A 21,343-nucleotide genomic window follows, 5' to 3' on the forward strand; every position below is an offset into this window, starting at 1 on the left:
CAGTTACATTTAATCACAGTCTTCTCCTAAAGCTTTGTGTTCTCTCCTCAAAGGCGCCGCCATACCTGCATCCTTTCTCTATTGTGACTGTGAAAGGCGCAGTAAATGGACTATGCTGTTGTGGTGTCTTCAACAGGTTGAGTAAACATTTCTCTGAGGCCAGCAAATAATGCGTAAAGGATACCGCAGCAGTTATTTGATATTTTTATTACAATCAATAAAATCCCTGAAAAGACAAATTTATCTGACTAAAACTAACAACACGGTTGCTTTAGGTGTCATATTCCTTCATTACAACAAACTTGGCCAGTTTGCTGATGATGTTTGAAACCTTTTCTTTGCATGTTTAGCCACGACAGCCAATAAACAAAGTGCTGCTGTTGCTGTTAGAAATATAAAATGACTCACTTCCTGTGCTTTACAGGATATTTCCTAAGACAGACCTTCCGGACGCCTCGAGCTTGTAACAAGAAAGTGCAGATTTTTTAGTAGTCATCAAAAAGGTAATGGACTAATTAACAATTTGTCATTGTGCTGGTCAGAGCAGTGATCAGAGTTGATGCTGTGGCCCGTTGCCCTCCGTATTGCTGCCTTCAAGTCAAGACTTAAGAGTTCGAGTTCACAATATGCTCTGTGTTCGCGCAGTATGAGCTGTGAAAGCACTGTTGCTTGGTAACTGACAGTAAAAAAATGTTTTTAAAGACACCAGAATCATCACAACTTGTGAATTCCACTTATTTAATCGAGATCTACATCAGTGGGTCTGAAGCTTAAACTCTTGCGTTTATTGTGTAAGTTAGCATCTGCAGTATTAACATGAGCTCACTGACGGTAATTAACAGAAAGCAAATTCCACACTGTGACGATGCTGTTTGAGTGACAGAATGACTTCGGTCAAACAATAGTTGGGTTTCCATCTAAATATTTCAGGAGTTCTAACCAAATTTGTAAAAGGAAATACAAATCAATGCTTGTTTCCATCAGATTATTAGGAGTTGGTTCAGCAAGATAGCAACAGGTGGCGCCAACCCCTACAGATGGGTGTGATTGCGCCATTGCAGAAGAAGAGGATACAACAAGATGACGTAATTAAATTAGTGCCAGTCAAACCTTAAACAGTGAAAAACTGAGGCTAACTTCATAGTGCTCATGTAACTGATGATTTTGTACCTTGTTTTGCAGAAACAGTAGAGATGTAACTGTTGCCTTATCAACATACCACACCGGTCAAGGCCAGAAGATGTTTCAACCTAGAGTTTCCCCCAATGCTGCTTTAATAACTGGAGACAACTTACCTTTTGCTTGGCTTAGTTGAAGTATACTGGGTGTAACTTGTATTGTGCTTAAATACTGATGTTTTTCTCTGTTCGGGGAGTTACTCTCCAATAACTCTTTGGGTTGTGTGAGATTCTGTGCACTGTTTGAATAAAGAAATGCTCTGACTTCAAGATGCTCTCTCTGGGTGTGATTCTTCACCCACAAAAACACAATATGACATTTCTGTTTATTTAAGTCACATGCTTCATGTACGTCATGATTCATTTGCTAAGTCTGGTTTCTATTGTCGCATTTTGCTTTTATCGGTTCATCAACACTTCCATAAGCGTAACAACTTTGTTTTGCCATTTTCTTCACATTTTTTGCTTTTCCACTCAGGTGTTTTTCTGTTAAACTGGAAAATGCACGTAAAAATTACACAAAGAACATCAACGTTACAATTTTCTTAGTATAAAGGACGTTGGTGGCTAAAACCATCCTCAACATAGCCGACTAGCCGGTTGAAACCCCCAAAATATTTTTACCAAAATAGAGTTTTTATCACATAGTAATGGATTATTACTTATTACTGGCTTATAAGGTGAGCTCCAGCACTTCAGTCCACCTTAAAAAGTACAGTAGCTGAGGGGCAGGGCTAAAAGTGAGCCTGCATTATTCATGGGGGAGGCAGGTCCAGTAGGTGTCACCCAGCTGAACAAAAACACACATGAAAGACCAGCTCTTGTGTCTGTCTGTGAGCTTCTGCCACCCTCACACACACACACACACACACACACACACACACACACACACACCAGCCTCCTGTCTCTGCACTGAGGACACTCCTGGGTGTGTGTGAGAGAGACAGAGTGTGTCTACCTTTTTTGTGCTGGATCTTTAATCCTTTTTACCCCAGCTCCAAGAACAAGCCTCATTCATTCTCTCCTCCTCGTCTCACTGGGAAGGAAACATGACAGACGTAGCAACCAACATGCGGCTGAAGCTGCCGATCATCTGCTTCATCCTGGAGATCATCCTCATCATCCTCTTCGGCGTCTTGGTGCAGTACAACGAGGAGACGGATGCAAAAGAGTGGCATAAAAAAAACCACTCTGACTATGAGAACGACTTCTACTACCGCTACCCAAGTGAGTGTGCCCTGGAGGTGTAGAAGTGCAGGGTCAGAGGTTACAGTGAGGTTCAGGGGTCAAGATACTTTGATTCTTAATATGTACCTAATCTGTTTAGATGAAGCATCTTGCAAGGTTTCTTAAGAACCAGTGATAACATTACTCATACTTAACAATGCCAACTTGATATGAATGGGCACTTGAACTACTCGCACATTGTCCATATCACATTGTACACATCAGTGTAATGGGTATCACATTTTCTAGTAAAATATTTTTTTATTTGTTGGCTTGATTGTGTTGCTAATTCTGATACTATCCTAAAGAAGAAGGTAGCGGTAGAATGGCATCATGGGGACTGTAGTCTTTTCTCCAACAGACATGCAATGGATTGTAAAATAAAGAACAAATTAGATAGATTAGTTATATTGTGATTAATTAAATGCCTTGCTTAAATAGGAAAGTCAGGATTTTCTGTTGGTAACAAGACTTCTGTCAAATTTCTCAAATGACAAAAGTCAGTGAACATTATGCATGTTCACAAACCGTGATAAACAAGTGTTGATCTATATGTTGTTTCAACACTCATACACTGGTCTCATATGAGAACCCATTGTAGAACATGTTATGAAATAGGATCTGAACAGCATGTGTGAGCCAGTTGTGATTAAAACAAAGCTTAACACAGTTGTTAAATCAGGGAGCTTGTAACTTTTTCACACCTTAAGCTTGAATTCTTTGCTATCTTGCGCACATATTAACAGTAGTGACAAGTGCCTGCTCCTTTTTGGGCATGGACTCGTTCATGTGTAACCTTCTTAGCACTGAAGAATAAGCTCAGTTTACTGTCATTTTTATTTCTAATGATGCTTAACATGCTAACACCAATATTCTCTCTTCCATGCTCTCTCAGTGATTTTTAGATAACTGTAAGTATGCCATTCTCACACTTACCCCAACTTATTCACACACTCAGAATATTTGGGTTTTTGTTAGTCTGTCAATGGGGGAATGTTGCAGTCCGTGTAAAATGATGAAAAGCTGCTGAGTTGCAGTGCAACAGCCCTCTGTTGTCCCTAATTGGACTGGTCTCATTCTTTCTGAGTGAACATTTCATAGAGATGTCTTCCACTCCGCTGCAGTCCCATGGAGACAGATTCATTTATCGTTCATTTCCTGATTCATATGGATTGATGGTGTAGAATAAAAGCCTTTCACAGGCTCGAGGAGTTGTTTTTCAACATCGATTAGTCTTAACTAATCAATACGCCGTGGTGTTGGGATTATGCAACATCAAATACATTTTGAAAATAAAACATAATGCCACAGATATCATGTTACCTTTTTAATAACGTAATTTTAAAATAAATAATTTAAAAACACTTTTCACTGACCCACTCATCTCCTCGCAGTTCCACCTTAATATATCTACCTTAGAGACTGGTGGGCGCGTCTTACCTGGGCGTTGCTCCCTCTCTCAGGTGCGTTGGATATATTGTGCCCTGGGCCAGAGCAGAGAATGGTGGGAATGTGGAGAGACGAATGTTTTCTTCTTACTTAATATTGTTTAAAAATCATACAGCCTTCCTTCTGTGGGTAGCTAACTGTAATGTTATCCTAGTCCTCTTCCTGTCAGTCACTCAACGGTTCACCTGCTTCTAACCTGAAGCTGCACTAACCTGCAGGGTCAACTATTAATAAATTAATATAGAGAGATATTACTAATAAGAGAATAAATAAAAAATGCTAAAGTTTAAATAATTCTCAAAAAGTTACCAAATGTTACCAAAAGGTTTTTGTAGAAGTCCCCCAAGTGGGAAGTGGATAATGTATCTAACCATTTCACACCCAATCATTCAACTGCACATATGCATAAGAATGTTTTCTGACACTCAGTCATTCAGTCACAGAGAAACAATTTACTTACTTTCACTTTGATTTCAGGACATAAGCTGTTTATGTGTGTTAAACTTTTGACATGACTAATATAATGCAATGGAAGGTGGGAGGAGCTCTGAAACACAAATTCAGGTTCAAGCTCCAAACATGACCTGATTTGTTGGATACTAGAAAGTTGTAGAAAATTTTAATGACTTGAACTTTGAATGGGAGAGTAAATTCATTCCATAACTAGTGTATGCTTTTTGGTAAAAAAAAAAAGTCAGATCATTTGTTTTAGTGTGATACTGGATATATATGTCACTTTCTCACACAGACTGAGCATGGGGGTAACAAGGTCATCAAAAGAAGTCAATTTAAGCCTCTTGGTTGGTTTGCATACTGCTGATGTGCCCTTGAGCAAATGCCTACAACCTCCAACAGGTGCTGCATCAAAGCATGTTTGACATCCGTTCTGTGCCTGAGCATGACTTCTAACATACCTGTTAAAGAAAGCATTCAAGACATTGAAGACTGTCTGACTCTATTATGAAAAACAACAGCTTTGGTTGTTAGTTCAAACTCCTTCAAGTATGTAGTTTTCTTCAGTGCAGTGCAGGAAATAGTGTGACATTGTTAAACTGTTAAAGTCATATTTTCAACTACAATATGTTGGCAGCGATATGGCAGATATCCATCCTCTCCAGATGATTAATCCCACTGACTATGGTGATCCCTTCAACTTTCATCTAGCGCCATCTTCGGGTAAAAAATTAAAATGTGACCAAAAAGCTGTAAAACTAATGACATTCCCATCAGCCTCAGCTGTTCTTTGAGTTTAGTGCTTATTAGAAAATGTTAGCATACTAACGCCCTAACTCAAATGGTGATGTTAGAGTTGAACTCAATGTAACATTGTACACAAGTACTGTACTGTCTCACAGAGCTGCTAGCACGGCTGTAGACTCGTCAGAATCACTAAAATCATTCCACTTTACAAATTTCCCAAACGAGAATGAATGAACAGTATGAGCATTTTCATTATCTGATGCCTCTGTTTGTTGTTAGTGCCTTCTAAAACTGTAACAGTTTTAAGTTTAAGTTTGATTAGGTTTAGGCAACTAAAACTACAATGTCAAGGTTAGAAAAAGCCCATGGTCATGGTTAAAAAACAAACCAATGTTGTCAGAAGACAGGTGGTAACCTGCAGTCGCTTGTGTCAAAGTCCAATATTTGCTTATCACCCAACCATTCACCCCAGCCCTTTTCCAGGACATATTGATACAACAACATCATGCAAGCACCATTTCAAACTGCAGAAGGTAACAGACTGTCTGAGGTTAGATTAATAATAAGAGCAGAGAGCAAAGGTGCAATAGATTTAATGACTTCAGATAATCTTTAACCTGACACCTTCACTGTCACGGGAGCTGAAACAGAAGTTCACCTTCATGTTTCAGCGCTGTGTATACATAACCTACATCCTCCATCCTTATTACATGCCTGGAAAAAAACAGTACAATAAACAGAGAGGTTCACACTCTACGGGTAATCTCTAGCACAGGTTAAAGACAGGCATACACACCTGACCATTTGTTCTTCTTTTTGTCTAAAACAGGGTCATGTGCAGCTTCTTACAGTCAAAGTATTGTCTGCCCTATATGGTCTTGTGAGATAAGGATGGTATGTCAACTGAAAATGTGCCTTACAAGTGTTGAGCAACAGATTACCTGAAGGTGAACAAGGCAGACAAGTGATGAAAGAGACCGTGGTTATCTATGGAGGCCACAGGTTTGATCCCTAGGCAGACAGTTCCTGTTTAAGTGTCTCTCACTCCAAATCACAAAAACAACGTTTTACCTTTTTCAGCTATTTTCAGTTTTATCTGCTGATGTTTTAAGACCATAACCATTTTGCTCTTTTTGTGATTTAAAATAACTATCCCTATAAAGAAATTAATTTGTACAGATTTCAATGGAGAGTTTTTGTCCCATGATGGCCTAAATTATCTGAAAGGTTATATCTATATCCTATAGGCATGAAAATGTTGAGGGAACACATCAATATCTGTCATTTATTGGAATTTCTGGGGCTCAAAATTGTCAAATCTAAAGAGAACATTAGCAGAAAATATGAATTTAGCTTAGACACTAATTCTACCCAACAGAGCCTGTCATTGCTTTGATTGTATGGTGTCCTCCTGGATGTCTGTTCATGTATCTGGGCCAAAATGCCAACAGGGACACTGGCAACACCTCCCCCCAGCCATGCCAATGGACCGTCACCATGGTGACAGCAGCCACGGCACAGTGCAATATTGTGTGTGGCAGTTTGGGACAAATAAGGAGAATTAGACAGCAGTGCTTACAAACTGTGTGAACCAAGACGATGAAGGTGGAAGGACACATCAAATTGCAAGTTGAAAGAGTTCTTTATCCTTTCCTTTTTTGTTCTTAGTTTTACACAGCAGGCCAGCCATATTTTGACAATATAGAATCACTTTTAAATTACTGAGTTTCTAAACATGAATATTACTATGGAAGACCACTACTGCGCAGGCCTGAGTCACAGTTGAGCCTTAATTCTCCGTTTACCAAAGCTTATGTAACTGTGCTCATTCACAGGCTGTTTTCAATGACAAAGCCCTCAAGTGACTCTTTTTTTGGCAGCGATTGGGTGTTTTTGTTAAGGTTTTTAAATAAGCAGATATGAAGTTGAGCTAAATGACTCTTATCTTCACGGAAGGGTTCTTGGCAAGGCTTTTCATTGACAGAGCATACAAATAACATTTTAATGTCATCCAACAACTTGGTGAACATTTGTGTTCCATGTTTAATAATTCTTACATAATACCTCTTTATCTTTAAGTTCAAAAACAAAACAAAGAAGAGAAATTTGAAATGTTTTACAGAATAATAATAATAGGAGCACCTTGGTAGCCAAATGGTTACACCAATGCTGCATGGCCAGTTAATTTCCAGCTGGCAACCTTTGTTGCATGTGTTGCATGTGCATGTCCCAAACTTGTGATAGACTTGTTTATAAGCTTGAACATCTTTCTACAGAACAGCAAATGGGCCTCTTGTCCCAGGGCATTCAGCATTGGTCCTTACATAGGAAATTCCACCAGTATCTGCAAATATTAACATATATAATAGGTTTGTGTTTGTGTTAAATTTATGAAGTTCTGTATACATTACAATTAATTAATCAAGAAAGTAATTAGCAGATTAATTAATAAGGAAAATAATTCAATTTTGTGTCAACCTCAATCAATTTCCAATCATTGGCCTGAGATCACCTGTCAATCATACTCACTTGAATCATCTGCATAGCAAGAAAATCAATACTGTCCTTACAAATGTTTCTTAGTGGTAAAAGAAAAAACTTGTAGCTGACCCAGAGTTGAGCCTTCGGGAACTCCTTATGAACAGCTTAGCAGTTTTTTTTCCAACTCGGTATCAAAAGCTGCACTGTAGTACCAGGCAATTGTTTCTATTATAGATTATTTACAATATTCGCAGGGTAGTGTAGTTTTCTATATATTGCCAAGTCAGCTTTTTCTTATTGTGGTTAATATGCTGTTGACCCTCCAGTCATCTTTTGCCTCTCCACCACATGAAAAAGCCCACGACTAACACAAAGCATTGGTCCCCCAGGCTCATGATCTCCCCAATCTTAACTGGTATTTTCTACGTTGTACAGGTTTCCAGGATGTGCATGTGATGATCTTCATCGGCTTCGGCTTCCTCATGACCTTCCTGCAGCGCTACGGCTTCAGCAGCGTGGGTTTCAACTTCCTGATCGCAGCTTTTTCCCTGCAGTGGGCCACGCTCATGCAGGGCTTCTTCCACGGTATGCATGGAGGCAAGATCCACATCGGGGTGGAGAGGTACGTGGTGAACATACTGTCCATGCAGCAATGCACACATACACAACAACAATATGCTGAACATGCAAAATTTGCCAATTTGTTTGTGTTTAGCTCTAAATCCTCTATCTTACACTTTGCACACATCCTGAGGCATGTTAAAAAGTTCACAAAGACACACACACGTAAACAAATCACTTTCTCTCAATATCCTTGCTTTTGCCACTCAGTGACAACAGCTCAATATTTAAAGTATAAGAACAAATACAAAAACAAACTGGCTACCATACTGTACTCACTACACACTATGGGACTAAAGTGTTACGGCTATTCCTTGAATGAATTTCACAATCAGTTTTCCTAGTATTTTCTTACAAAAAATGCAGGACAAGATGTTTTATATTTTTAAAAGACATGAAAGAAAAAACACATGTCACAAGATGGTATTTTTCATTTGTGATTCTAATGCATCTTTTTATGGTTTATATATCACCAATAAACACTGAATGTCTGGACTCACTGAATGTCTTAACCTTGCATTTAAAGCACCATTAATTGATATATTGGTTAGTAGAACAAGCTGTACATATATTAAAAATAGTTAATAGCGAGTATGTTAGCAAATAGTTACCATAAAACTAAAACAATGAGCTAAAATCACTGTAGAACTAAAGGAACTTGTAGAGTTTTATTTCTAATATTAACTATAGATTAATGAAACCTCTGACAGAACATTATAAATGTTATTATTTTCTCCATGCCCTGCGTAAGCTACTATAATAATTTATTTTATTGAACTCTGTTTCTTTCAGTATGATTAATGCTGATTTCTGCACCGGCTCTGTGCTCATCTCATTTGGAGCCGTTTTGGGTAAAACCAGCCCCGTCCAGCTGCTGGTCATGGCATTGTTCGAGGTCACACTGTTTGCCGTCAATGAGTTCATCCTGCTGACTCTGCTGGGGGTGAGTTATAAAAAACAGATATTCTGCAGCAGTAATTACCTCAAAATCCTCCCTTTGATGTTTTTTGTGTGATCTCTGAAAAATGCAATGACTGATTAGAGATAGACTGAGATTTGATTCATCACATGTATAATTTTTTTAAAGCAGGTTGTGGCTAACTTTGTTTCAGACCAGGGATGCCGGTGGCTCCATGACCATCCACACGTTTGGAGCCTACTTCGGCCTCATGGTGACCCGAATCCTGTACCGGCCAAACCTGGATAAGAGCAAACACCGAAACAGCTCAGTCTACCATTCTGATCTGTTCGCTATGATTGGTAAATATCTTCCAATTTGCAGAAGAGTGAATTATTAGTAGCTACACCCAGGTTTAAAACATCTTTTTGTACTGCCATCTAGTGGTTTCCACACGCAAAATGCTTTTCCTACGTTCTATACAAGATTTTCAGTTGCAGTTTATTAGACAAATATTTTTATTTGATATTTTTGGTGATATCAAACAGCCTCGTGGACTGAAGTCACATGACTTGGCCTCAGATAACGAGACAAGTCGTTATCTGATGACTTTAGACAAAATCTCAAGACTGTACCTGGACTTTAGCCTTTTGATTGGGGATTTTAATGTCCTCCCCAATCCCAAAGATTAAAAATGATGCTATTAAAAGGTGTCCAGCAAATGATCTCTACACATTCCTCATAATGGATATACTTTGAATCAGTCCGTCAGCAGCCAATCACACTTGAGCAAGCTGGAGGGAAAGGTGCATTTGTCAGTAAAAAGCATTCATTATTTCTGTAAATTTACTATACCAAAGTACTTGATTAAGTCTCGAAAGACTTCCTGGTCTAGTCTTGGGACAATGACTTTGTACCGACTCTAATACCAAATACAAATACAATATATGGGCTCCATCAAATAAGTCTCTCATTGGCTTTATCTGGGATTAACCTAAATTAAGTCCTTGTTTTAAAACCAAAAAAGTTCCCTTCTTGAGCAGGAGCATGTGCTCCTTTCAGAGGCAGCTGGACTTCCTAATATTAGATATTTTCTCAACATTTTGTGTTTCTCACAGACTGCTAAAAGTTGCACTTCACTGCTATTTGGCACTATCATTTGTGAAACAGCCCATCCAGGGTCAACCTAATTTTTAGCAACAAACCAATCAAACGCTGTCCTAACTTGTCTGCTTCTCAGGTACCATCTACCTGTGGATGTTCTGGCCCAGCTTCAACTCCGCCATCACTGCTCATGGAGACGACCAGCACCGCACAGCCATGAACACCTACTACTCCCTGGCAGCCTGCACTCTGTCCACATACGGCATGTCCGCCCTCACAGCACACGACGGCAAGCTAGACATGGTGAGGGCTCTATAATATGGAGGGTATTTGTCAGGGATTGTCAAGATTGAAGAAGTTTAGAATAGACAGTTATGTAGACATCCCAGTCTTAATAAACGTAATACTCCCTTAATTTCCTGTACCTATATTTTTATTTTAAGTGTTTTTTCACAGCTAGTTTAAGTTTTTAGTTAACTATAACAAGCTTGGTTCAGAGTCAAAATTAAGACAGTGAAGGTGAAAAGGTTAAAATACAAACAGCCTGACAGCAGGTGAAATAAAACACAGAAGTGCTCAAGTTGAGACAAGAATCCAAGGGAAAGAACTGAAAAGGTTTTGTACCATCTTGATCTGTCAGCAGGGTGGATCCCTTCTTATCAGAGTTTAAAACTCATGACATGTTACTCAAAAGATAGAAGCTGATGAATGTGTCACCTGAACATACACACCTCCCCCAAAAAACTTAAGTGGTTAAGTCACACGGAGGCTCACGTGAGTCAAACCCTGTATCACTGCTTCATGCTCAGCTGTCAGCAGTAAATCACCCTGAAATCAAGATGAGACATTCCTGCACTGATACTGATCAAACCTAAGAGACAATCATGTTCAGTGTAGTAACTTCCACTATTTATCCTGTTGATAGCAAAGACAAGGTAATCAGTGGATAAAGTCAGCTGGTCTCAAAGGCATTCTATCTATTTGCTGCCACATCTACACGTGGTGTGAAAGAGTTTGCAACATGTTACAAACACACTCATTGTATGAAAGTTCCTGCTGCTCAGATCAGAAAGTCTCATCTAATCATCTGTTACACACATTTTCTAAGTGCAGTTGCCAAGTGATTGTAGTTTCAGTGTCAGTGATCTAGTTGGTCTCTAATCATTGGTGGTTTGTGGTCAGCCAGAACTGATGCCAGGATTGTAGAAAAACTGAGATCATGCGTCCCTTAACCCTTTATAGGGAATTGAAATACTTGGAGACATTTTTTCATTTTTGACATTTTTTTTGAAAAGTTTCAGTTTTATGCTCCACATGTCTTTTATTTAGATTATTTTTATACTCTTTTTCTTCAATTAGCTGTTCTACTGTTATACTGTATATACATTTTATTTCTCAACATGAATGTTTAAATTATGTTTCAAAGCCTTCTCTAGTGCAATTCTGGTGCGTGTCTGTATCATTTTATGTATTTATTTTGTATAATATAGTAATAATATCTATATATACTGGAACAGGTCGCTATTCCACCAAATTCCCAGAAGAAATAGGTCCTCATTTATTCAGTAGTAGTTGCAGTAGGTGCAATGCACAGGACAGTTTTAGGATTAAAGTGTATTTTACTGTTGCTTTAATGTATTAAAACCTCCCCTGCATCTGCATGAACATAATTCATCAAAAATGTCACAAATTAAGCATCGTCCCTTTTTTTCCTCTTTAGGTCCACATCCAAAATGCTGCCCTAGCCGGTGGAGTCGCAGCGGGAACAGCTGGTGAAATGATGCTGACACCTTACGGCTCCATGATTGTCGGTTTCTTGGCCGGCATCATCTCTGTTCTGGGCTTCAAGTACCTCTCAGTAAGGATGATTCAGCATTTTATATTTTATGATTAAGTCAGTGAGGATTCTGTAGATTCAATTAGAGGCTTTAAACCATATATTTTCAGCTAATCGGTAAAAAAAATCTAGACGTCTGTTAGTGTTCTAACTTGTTTCTGCTATCAAATAGCTGTGAAATGGTCCAATCTAATAACACTGTAATGGTAACAGGCAAAGAAGTGTCAGCAGTGCACTTTCCCTTTTTATATTAATGGATCTGGAATATTTTAGAGAGCAGATGTGATCATACATTTCATTACATCTGTAATCAAACCTACCACTCACTGCCCTGATATTACATTTAAATATCACAGAGAATACAGGTAAGTGGGTGTAGTGTGGGTTTTAAATTTCCACTGAGAGCCACCTTTTGAAAAAAAGTGTTATAAATAAAGCTGTAGTGGAAGTGCTGTGGATAAATGTGTTCACCAAATGTTAGAAATTAAAGGAATAAGTGTATTTTAGACTGTGATGTTGCAATTCTCCTCCAGTTTCACCCCCAGCACTGACAAACCCACATGATCTGCTCCTTCGTTTTGCTCCTTTCAGCCCATCCTGGAGGAAAAACTCAAGATCCAAGACACCTGTGGGGTTCACAACCTGCACGGCATGCCCGGCATCCTGGGCGCCATTGTGGGAGCGGTGACTGCTGCTGTGGCAACTGCAGATGTTTATGGAGACGGGTAAACATTTAATATGTGCTGTTGTTGGCAGTAAGTGATTTGAGGGGAGTCAACCTGCCACCTCTTCATCCCCTAGTAGCAGAGAGAGTGCAGGGGCAGAGGGGTTGTTTAGTTGAATATCTGACTCATTATTCCTTTATCTGACGGAGGTTTCTGTGAGTTAGAATCTAACAGATTTGTTTTTGTGCCTTTTCATCTGAGCCCCGTCCTTCTGTCAGTTTGGTCTCAGATCTATAATATTCTCTAAACGATATGAACAATATATTATACATATTCAATTCTGTACTATATTACAGCCCATACAGTCCATAGAGTAGTGACACCTTCGTGATCAAAGTAGCAAAAGAGCGAGAGGATCATAGAGACACCCTCTGTCTGCTGTGTTCCTCCAATATTCCTATTATATTTTATATATTTATAGATATAGTTTGTATTGTAGGGTCAAGATTTAAGATTTAAGACAAATTAGGACTGGAAAAGATTCCTTCATTACACAGACAAAACAATCATCTGTGCAAAATAATGCATATTTCTTTCTCTGTAAAAGTGAAACGTTAATAACACTGTGAAGCAGCTGTGTTGTATATGAATGCCGTAGTTGAACACTGTTTAAAGTCAAACATATACGTGTTCAGTAAAACTTACCTTGGTTGACTCAGTGTCAGCTAAGGTGTCTGCTTTGTAGACTACATACTGAATTAATTTGCTAATAGGGATTATAAGTGATTATCTTGTTTGATGGGAAGATACATGTAAAGTGACTTCAACAAGCCTCAACTCATCAGCTTTCAGCTGAGGGACCAAAAGCACCAGCAGTGGTTTGTCTTGAATTTCCACATTTTTCCTGTTTGAATGAGATAATCTCTGTGTGGGTTGGACTGCAGGAGTGTTTGGTTACAGATAACATCACTCTGACTGCACTGACAGATCTCAGCTTTCTTCAGGCTGCTCTCACATTCCTCATTTAGTGCAAAGTCAGCATGCAAGGACCTGCAAAAAGACCATATCAGTGATCTGTAAAGTTTACTATGCTGTATCTGTTGTCCCTTCCTGTGTTTCATTTTGTTATGTGAGTTGAAAAATTGGTAGCTCATTGTCAGCAAGACTAATCCCTGTCCATATGTTTCCCACAAACAGATTGTTGAATCTCAGCTGACTTGTTGTTTTCCCTCTCTGCGTGTTTCAGTATGAAAGACGTGTTCCCTGATGTGGCAAGTGGAAAAGTTGATGCGTCTTACCAGGGCGGCATTCAGGCCGCTTCCCTTGCTGTCACCCTCGGCATTGCCCTGCTGGGAGGACTGATTGTCGGTACGTGCATCCTCCTCAGTTATTCTGATAAAGCGCTCACAGCACTCTTAAAGGTCCAGGTCTGTGTCTCTTAGGAGGATCTATAACTACACCATAGTTTGTCCTAGAGGCCTGGAAGGCGAGTGTTATTCGGTTGGTTGCAATCTGCAACTTCACCAGTAGACACCATTAAATCCCACATTTACTCCACATTTAAATATAGTCCAACAACTCTCAAAAACGTTTGTTTTCAAATAAACTTAGCCTATTGTGAACTTAGAAGTCACAAAAAATCAGTACTTGCTGGGAAGGCTGACTAAAGTCGATTTTAAAAGGAAGATTTTAGTGCCCTTTATTATGTAATGACCTGATGGGTTAATGATAAACAACAATGACTGACTCAACAATCAGTTCACAAAACTGTTTAAGGCAGAATGACAAATATTGGCCTTACTGTGTCAGTGAACATTACATTTCTTGTATGTCACATTCAGAGTGTTTCCAATTGTACAGATCAATGGTCTCTTTTCTTGAATTAGGTTTCATTTTGAAGCTTCCCGTCTTCGGTGCTCCTTCTGACACCATCTGCTATGAGGACAACATCTACTGGGAGGTGAGTTTGACCGTGGTTTCTGAATCGTTCCCTACTCATTTTCAGGAAATTCCTGGAGAGAATTCTGTTATTTGATCCTAATTGCAGGAAAAATGGACATAATTGATTCATTTTGATTCATTGCAAAACTAAACTGAAGAGTGTTTCAGTCAGAGCAGAGAAGGTCAGCTGAATATATGTATATATACATTTGTCTACAGGTAAGCATACAATACACCATATTATAAATGGAGAATAAGTTTCTTGATGTCAAGGAAATTTTAATTCTCCCTATGATAACAAACACATTAGTTCTTTCCTAGAATCATACTAGGAAATTATTATGAAATTAGGCCCATAAAATAGAGCATTATGACACTTTTACAGGTCCATACTTTTTTCCCAAAAGTTTCCTGGGAAGAGGGTCATAATTTTGGTAGCTTATTAATTATAGGGAAAATATATACAATAAATGATCAATTCACGAATTCCAATTAAATAATAACATAACTGTGATCATCTGATGATGCAAAAATGTGAAATTTCTCTACAGATAAACATACAATTTAACATATATGGAGAATAAACATTTTAATTATGAATTAAATGAATCATTATTTTGGGCCAAATGGAGCAGGTCTTTCAATTCGTTCCAGGAAACGTCTTGAGAAAATATTATGATATTATGATATTATGAAGCTTTACCATCAATACAATTTGGAATTAAAGATATTAATTTGGTGACAAGGCACGGCCCCCTTTGTTTAGGCCCTCAAGTTCAAATAAACACCACAGAGATGAAGTATTTTCTCCAGTTATTACATTTTCCTGCTGTCGAAGCCTGTAGCATTACATCTTACGACCACAAGATGGCGACGTCGCAGTGACAGTCAGGTAATCCGTGGCTGTGATCGTGGCTCTGACAGACGAGGCAGCAGTGCTGTCTGGCCACCAGGTGGCGCAAAGGTACCACCGTGTGATGGTTCCAACCAGGTGGATTACAGGAACAGGTCCCTCCAGGATGATGTCACACCTTTTCACTTTGGGCTGACGTCATTGAATTTCCCCCACAATGCAATCTGTGGCTCATCATGCTTTTGTTTTACAGGTTTAGAAGAGCACACGGTGCTATATATTTGCAGAATTACGTGCAGATGTATGCCTCTTTTTGTCTTTTAGTTTTTTGTATAATTGAACTTAAAAAGAGGCATTTTCTCATTTTTATTTCTCATCATTATATTGAATGGTTAATTCATAAATGCAATATGAAGCTCATCTTTAGACACTGAACATACAGATGAAGATAAAATGCACTTCTATATTTTCATAAGCCCTTGAAATTGTTTTTGTTCCATTAGTCTTTTTTATTAATATTTGATTGATTGTCTGTCCTTTGTGTGCATAAATGGCATCAAATAATAAGTAATTCACTGCAGCTGTTTTCCACCCTTAACTCCAATTTCATCTTTATCCTTGTTTATCTTTTTAATAAATGTCTGAAAGGGGAACAAAAGGCAAATGCTCACTACATGCAGGGCTTCACAGAGACCTGGAGGACGTTGACATTTAGAGACAAATTAATGACATAAAACCAGGAAGCGTCAACTAATGTGCACCTCGGAAAGCGTCAATTAGACTGTATTTAGTCTGGAAAATGGGAGGGTGTTTGAGGACCAGATGAGGTCATAAAAATATAGACCCTCAATGAGCTCATCCTCTCTCCCTCTCGCTGTCTCAGGTGCCTGAAGAGGAAACGGATCATGTTGACCAGTCGACCGGTGTGAGGATGGAGGAGTCTCAGAAGCTCAACAGTTAGACGCACACACACAGAGACAGATTTACACACACACTGTGAGGTTTTAACATCCTAGTACTTGAGTATTACACCCTTTAGGTTGTTAAAAAAAAAAAGTGCCTCATTGTGCTCATGTCAACCACCACATGTGTTTTTATGTGAGAAAACTCCGAAATTCTTTTTTTTATTCTGCAAAAATAAAAATAATCTCCATTTTATAGTTTTTTTTGTCAGCTTTGCCCACTAGAGGTCGATCTAGAGCTACGACCCGCTGTGCTACAGGCTTGTGAAAGACTGCATTGGGAAATGATGTGTCTATTTAATGAAAGATGCTGTCTAATTGTCCCCTAAACCAGGCCAAGACACGGTTACAGAATTAAATTTCAGCAGCCGGTTCAAACCAAAGACAAACAGACTCCATTCAATAGGAACGACCTCAATGAGTCTTGGGAAATATACATTCTTTAAATGGATTACATTTTCACAGCAAACAAACCTAACCCTTAAATAAAGGATTGTCATGCAAAACAATGCAGAGGCCTAATGATGTTTTTTATGTATGAATTACCTCCTGATACTTTAGGTTTGGGATTTTCTGTGATTTTATTTTTCATATTAAACTGTTTATGATTAGATAGAATAGAAATGTCACTGTTGGTTCAGGTATGTACCTTTGTGTGACAGATCATTTTTAGATTGGCCTAAAGATGATGGCTGCATCGGCTGAAACAGTTCATGTGAACTGAAAGTATTTTGAAACATACTGGATTAGTTTTTGGCTAAATAAATTGTTCAAGTGTGTGTTGTGTCTCATTTAAAATGCAATATTAAACTGTACTGGGGTAAATGAAATAAAAATAGAAGTCATCCAGTCAGTGATCATCATAAATCACACATGAAAAAAATCTTTTCAGGGAATAATCCATCAATTCCTGATTTCTTTTCCTGTTACTGTTATTATAATAATTCAGTAATTTTATTACATGTAGGAGAGAGGCAAGTGGCTATGCAATCAAGTCTCTGTTAGTTATGATGAAGGCCAGTCATCATTAGTCCTTTTCTTTTTTCTTGAAGGCTTAATGACTGCATAGCAATCACAGCGGAAGGGGTTAATGCCTCTAATCCAGATGGGGTTTGTCTCTCACCGAGTAATTTACACAGTTTCACTTTCGGGGATCAAACAGCCGAAGAAAGCGGGTGTCCTTGTTAGATATGGTCTCCTCAGGGCCTGCGTATGAGGGGTGATTAATGCCACTGAGGAGGAGGAGGGGGAGGAAGAGGAGGAAGCATCATCAACAACTAACCATTCGATTTGATCTAGCAGGGACAAACACTTCCAGGGACTCGTGATCACTTTGTCTTACGTCGGCAGAGGCTTAGAATGAACAAGATTCATTCTAAAGATGGCTCTAAGAAACACAGAAACATTAAACATTGTTACTGAAACAGCTTCTACCAAGTTGTTCTCTCGTGAATCACTTCACAGGTTAACCCCCAGCAACCATTAATCCCCGCGGTTTATCCTCAGTGAGAGCAGATTTCTCCGGTGTCAGATTGTTTTCTCCAGTACTAAAAGTAACGTTGTGCGTTTCCATGGTTACAGTGCAAACAGGAAGTGCTAGCAGCTAACGCTGTGCGGTGCAGTGTGGTTCTTCACGGTGCAGGTTCAATAAAGTACAGGCAAATTTGGAGCCGCAGCTACTTTGCTGACCAAAGCATTGCAGGAACTGTGCCAAAACTCAAAACATACTAATCCCAACCAAAAAAAAGGAAATATGACAGAAAATACCAACACAGGAGACAGAGAAAATGATGGAATTAGTTTAGTTTTTAGTTCAATTAGGGATGTGCATCATACATAACATACACACAGATACATATGAAGCAATGCGATACAATATGATTCACCCCATTGCGATGCAGTGCGATTTAATATGTTTTGATTAAACAAAATGTGATTTAATGCAATACAGTGCGATCCAAAATATGAAAGCAGCTATCTTGAGCAGTTAGAGAAACAGTTGAGAGAGGAGAAAGCAATCTAAATATAACACTTTTGGTCACATCTCCACATAATAAAGGCACATGGCCTCTACTAATAGTTACCGATGCAAAAATGTTACGAACGACGCACCCCGATTCCATCGAAAATTATTTCCTGTGCACACTTTTTTTATTGGTGCAGTCCCATCTTGAACTTAAGTACGTAAATCAGTGACTCTTACCATCCCTACTATCAATATGCTGATGGTACTAAAGCTCAGGATGTCCCATCAACATGGTTCTTATATCCCTGGAACCACAACACTCTCCTTTCTCCTTTTATATACAGACATTTGCCCTGTGTTGAAACCCTTCACGAATGGAGGCCAAAAAATACTAAATATTTCAAATTGTGTCAAGAATATCCCAGAACATGTGTCGAGTGATGGCATTAATGTACAATAAACTGTATGTTACACACAGCTAAGCCTTGTAGTGACTATGATTTAAGACAATTTGCCACTTGCTGATTCAATAAAGCCAAACTTCAATGCTGCCACGATACCTTCGTCCAAATGTTACAGGATTTATTATCATCAATATCATCTTACAAATCATACATTAGGAATCGAAATTACTTCTCCACAATTATTTCTGAAAGTATTATTAATCACATCTATATTCCTTATAAAACCTGCATGTTTCTGAAATATATAATCAAAGATTATTTGAGTCTGTTTTTGTTTGAATATCTTTCTTAAGTTTTAACTTTGGTTAGCAAGCTATTAGCATATCTTAATGATGTCCTTCCTGTTTGCCTGCATCTCTATGGCATTAATCGCCCCTCATACAGAGGGCCCCTTGCAGGCTGCAGGGGCCTCGTCTGACCCCCACCCGATTTGGTGATGGTACCTCGGCGTGAACAGGCGTCGCAGCCTTTTCCCAGGAACGAGAAGACAGGTGGACAGCTGTTTACTGAATAGGCGCTCATACTGAAGAGCTTAATTGAGCTTCATAGGGCTAATTAAAATGCAGAGAAAAATAATCATGATTATGGTAATTATTCTTTTGTCTAATATGTCTTCCGGAGATGTGCTTGTTTGGCATCATACCTGCAATATGTTGAAGGCCTTGAAAAATAAAAATAGGAGTCTTTTTGTGGTATTCAAGCCCGTACCACAGCTATCATTATATTAGATGAAATGTTAATTGTTTTAACTGTTGCTTAAGATATATTCTATAGCGAGCTAGTGTAATAATGACTGCCTTATAACATGTAATTAAAAGCTGTAGAAAAAACTGACCTAAATTATCATTCAGGGTAGAGCTTTAGAAGAAGTTTTTACTGCACAGAACACCGTATGAAACTTCCTCATTTTGGTTTTAAGGTATTATTCAGATAAAATAACTACAGGCCTGTAGTTTGAGGACACTGAGCTCATGTTCTCTTTATTTTGTTTTTGCAATTTTAGGGGACATCAGGTGTGAAAATGATCTGCTGGGATATTGATTCATATGTCACTTCCAAATTGTATGTATTTTTTTGGGTGTGGCTGAAATTATATGTTCATAGATCCCAAACAGAATAGAATAAAATGAACAGTGTCCAATATAAAGTACTTCATTTTCAACTTGTTTTAAGGGGCCTGCTTCCTTTGCCTCTAAGCAAAGCGACATTTACGTTACAAGAATAAACCCTTTCACTTAAGGAATGTGTCAAAGCAGTAATATTACTGCAAGCTGAACACATTATTTAAAAAAAAAAAAAAAACTGAAAATGATTCTTGGCTGTGACCTTGCTTGATTACACTGTAATTATACATGATTTCCCACTTTTCTTCAATGGAAGACGACATGTAAATCCAAGAGGCCACATTATACTCTTGACCTTATCACCTTACTTCTCTATATCTGGCCCTTGAGCAAGGCACGACATGGGAATGGTACTGATCGGTGCCTCGGGCTACACAGGGTTGTTCTAAGCAGCTGTACCCTCCTGTGGCTCAGCCTCCAGCTTGTATGTGATTGTTGTCCGTAACACTGCTGTGGAGGTGAACATAATGGGTTAATAGGCTCCCTCAGGACCTCCTGGTCCCCTGTGGGACCCCTCAACCGGCTCACAGCCCTGTGGAGGCCATAATGGGCCAAAGCTAAAACCACCATGGGGATCTGACACACTGACAGGACATCAGAGTCTGATAAGATGGATACTCATTTGAACAAAAATTCATCTTTTCATCACTATTGTGATCCATGTGGACTCAACCTTGTGATTTATTACCCTTAAAGTCCCCCTCTATTCAAAATTATGTCATATTCTTGTTCCTGCAGTTGAATGTTTGATCTTCACTGTGCAGAATGATTTATGTGCAGAGTTTGACAGATTTTAAGGGGCAGGGCTTATGAGCATTATTTGTTACATCACAAATGGTTTGGAAGTGTGAGGTTGAAACTTGAAGCCACCAGTGCACATACACTGAGAATGGAGTTTACAGTGAAAGAGACATCTTGTGTTCAGCAGGAAAACTTTAATGAATAACATTTGCATATTCATAGATTCTGGGATTTTTAATGAGGCAGAAGGAGCAGATGCATTTTAAAGATTTTAATGTGGAAATTATACTTTTTTTGCAGAAAAAACATATCAGACATTATTGTTCCAAGCAGACTATTTGTATATGTGTCTTAATGCATGACTGTAAACCATAACGTCAAAAAGGTGTCACAATAAAACAGTACCAAACTTTATGTACTTTAAAGAAAGTATGCTAATTTACATCTGTGCATTCCTCATTCATAAGACACAATGATAATGCTTTTGATTGCATAATTACACCATGTGCTTATGTTTTCTCTGGGATCCTTCACAGAAAAATTCTCAGTGCAAATTGCACTCCGAGTATAAATATCAACACTTTGGTGGTGCATCTGGAAGTACACACTCATCAGAGTTAATTTAACACTCC

The 21,343-nt window shown here is 38.6% G+C and overlaps 1 protein-coding gene across 1 annotated transcript; it reads left to right on the top strand.

Moving 5' to 3' along the window:
- The first annotated feature begins 1,991 nt into the window (after window positions 1-1,991).
- On the top strand, window positions 1,992-17,195 carry rhbg (Rh family B glycoprotein). Its single transcript, XM_051406911.1, has 10 exons — window positions 1,992-2,405; window positions 7,971-8,157; window positions 8,949-9,099; window positions 9,269-9,416; window positions 10,295-10,461; window positions 11,879-12,016; window positions 12,587-12,720; window positions 13,907-14,028; window positions 14,547-14,620; window positions 16,338-17,195. Exons 1-10 carry the CDS (start codon window positions 2,228-2,230, stop codon window positions 16,413-16,415), a joined length of 1,377 nt encoding a protein of 458 aa, XP_051262871.1. The 5' UTR covers window positions 1,992-2,227; the 3' UTR covers window positions 16,416-17,195.
- Window positions 17,196-21,343: the final 4,148 nt, after the last annotated feature.

The sequence above is a fragment of the Dicentrarchus labrax genome, unplaced genomic scaffold (assembly GCF_905237075.1).
Source record: "Dicentrarchus labrax unplaced genomic scaffold, dlabrax2021, whole genome shotgun sequence".
In the NCBI taxonomy this organism is placed as follows: Eukaryota; Metazoa; Chordata; class Actinopteri; family Moronidae; genus Dicentrarchus; species Dicentrarchus labrax.

What these genes read in the sequence shown, in the direction of transcription:
- rhbg (XM_051406911.1), top strand. Translation starts at nt 2,228, where the DNA reads ATGACAGACGTAGCAACCAACATGCGGCTGAAGCTGCCGATCATCTGC. An exon ending in GCAGATGTTTATGGAGACGG is followed by an intron (nt 12,721 to 13,906) that starts GTAAACATTTAA and finishes TGCGTGTTTCAG; the next exon opens with TATGAAAGACGTGTTCCCTG. An exon ending in AGGACAACATCTACTGGGAG is followed by an intron (nt 14,621 to 16,337) that starts GTGAGTTTGACC and finishes TCGCTGTCTCAG; the next exon opens with GTGCCTGAAGAGGAAACGGA.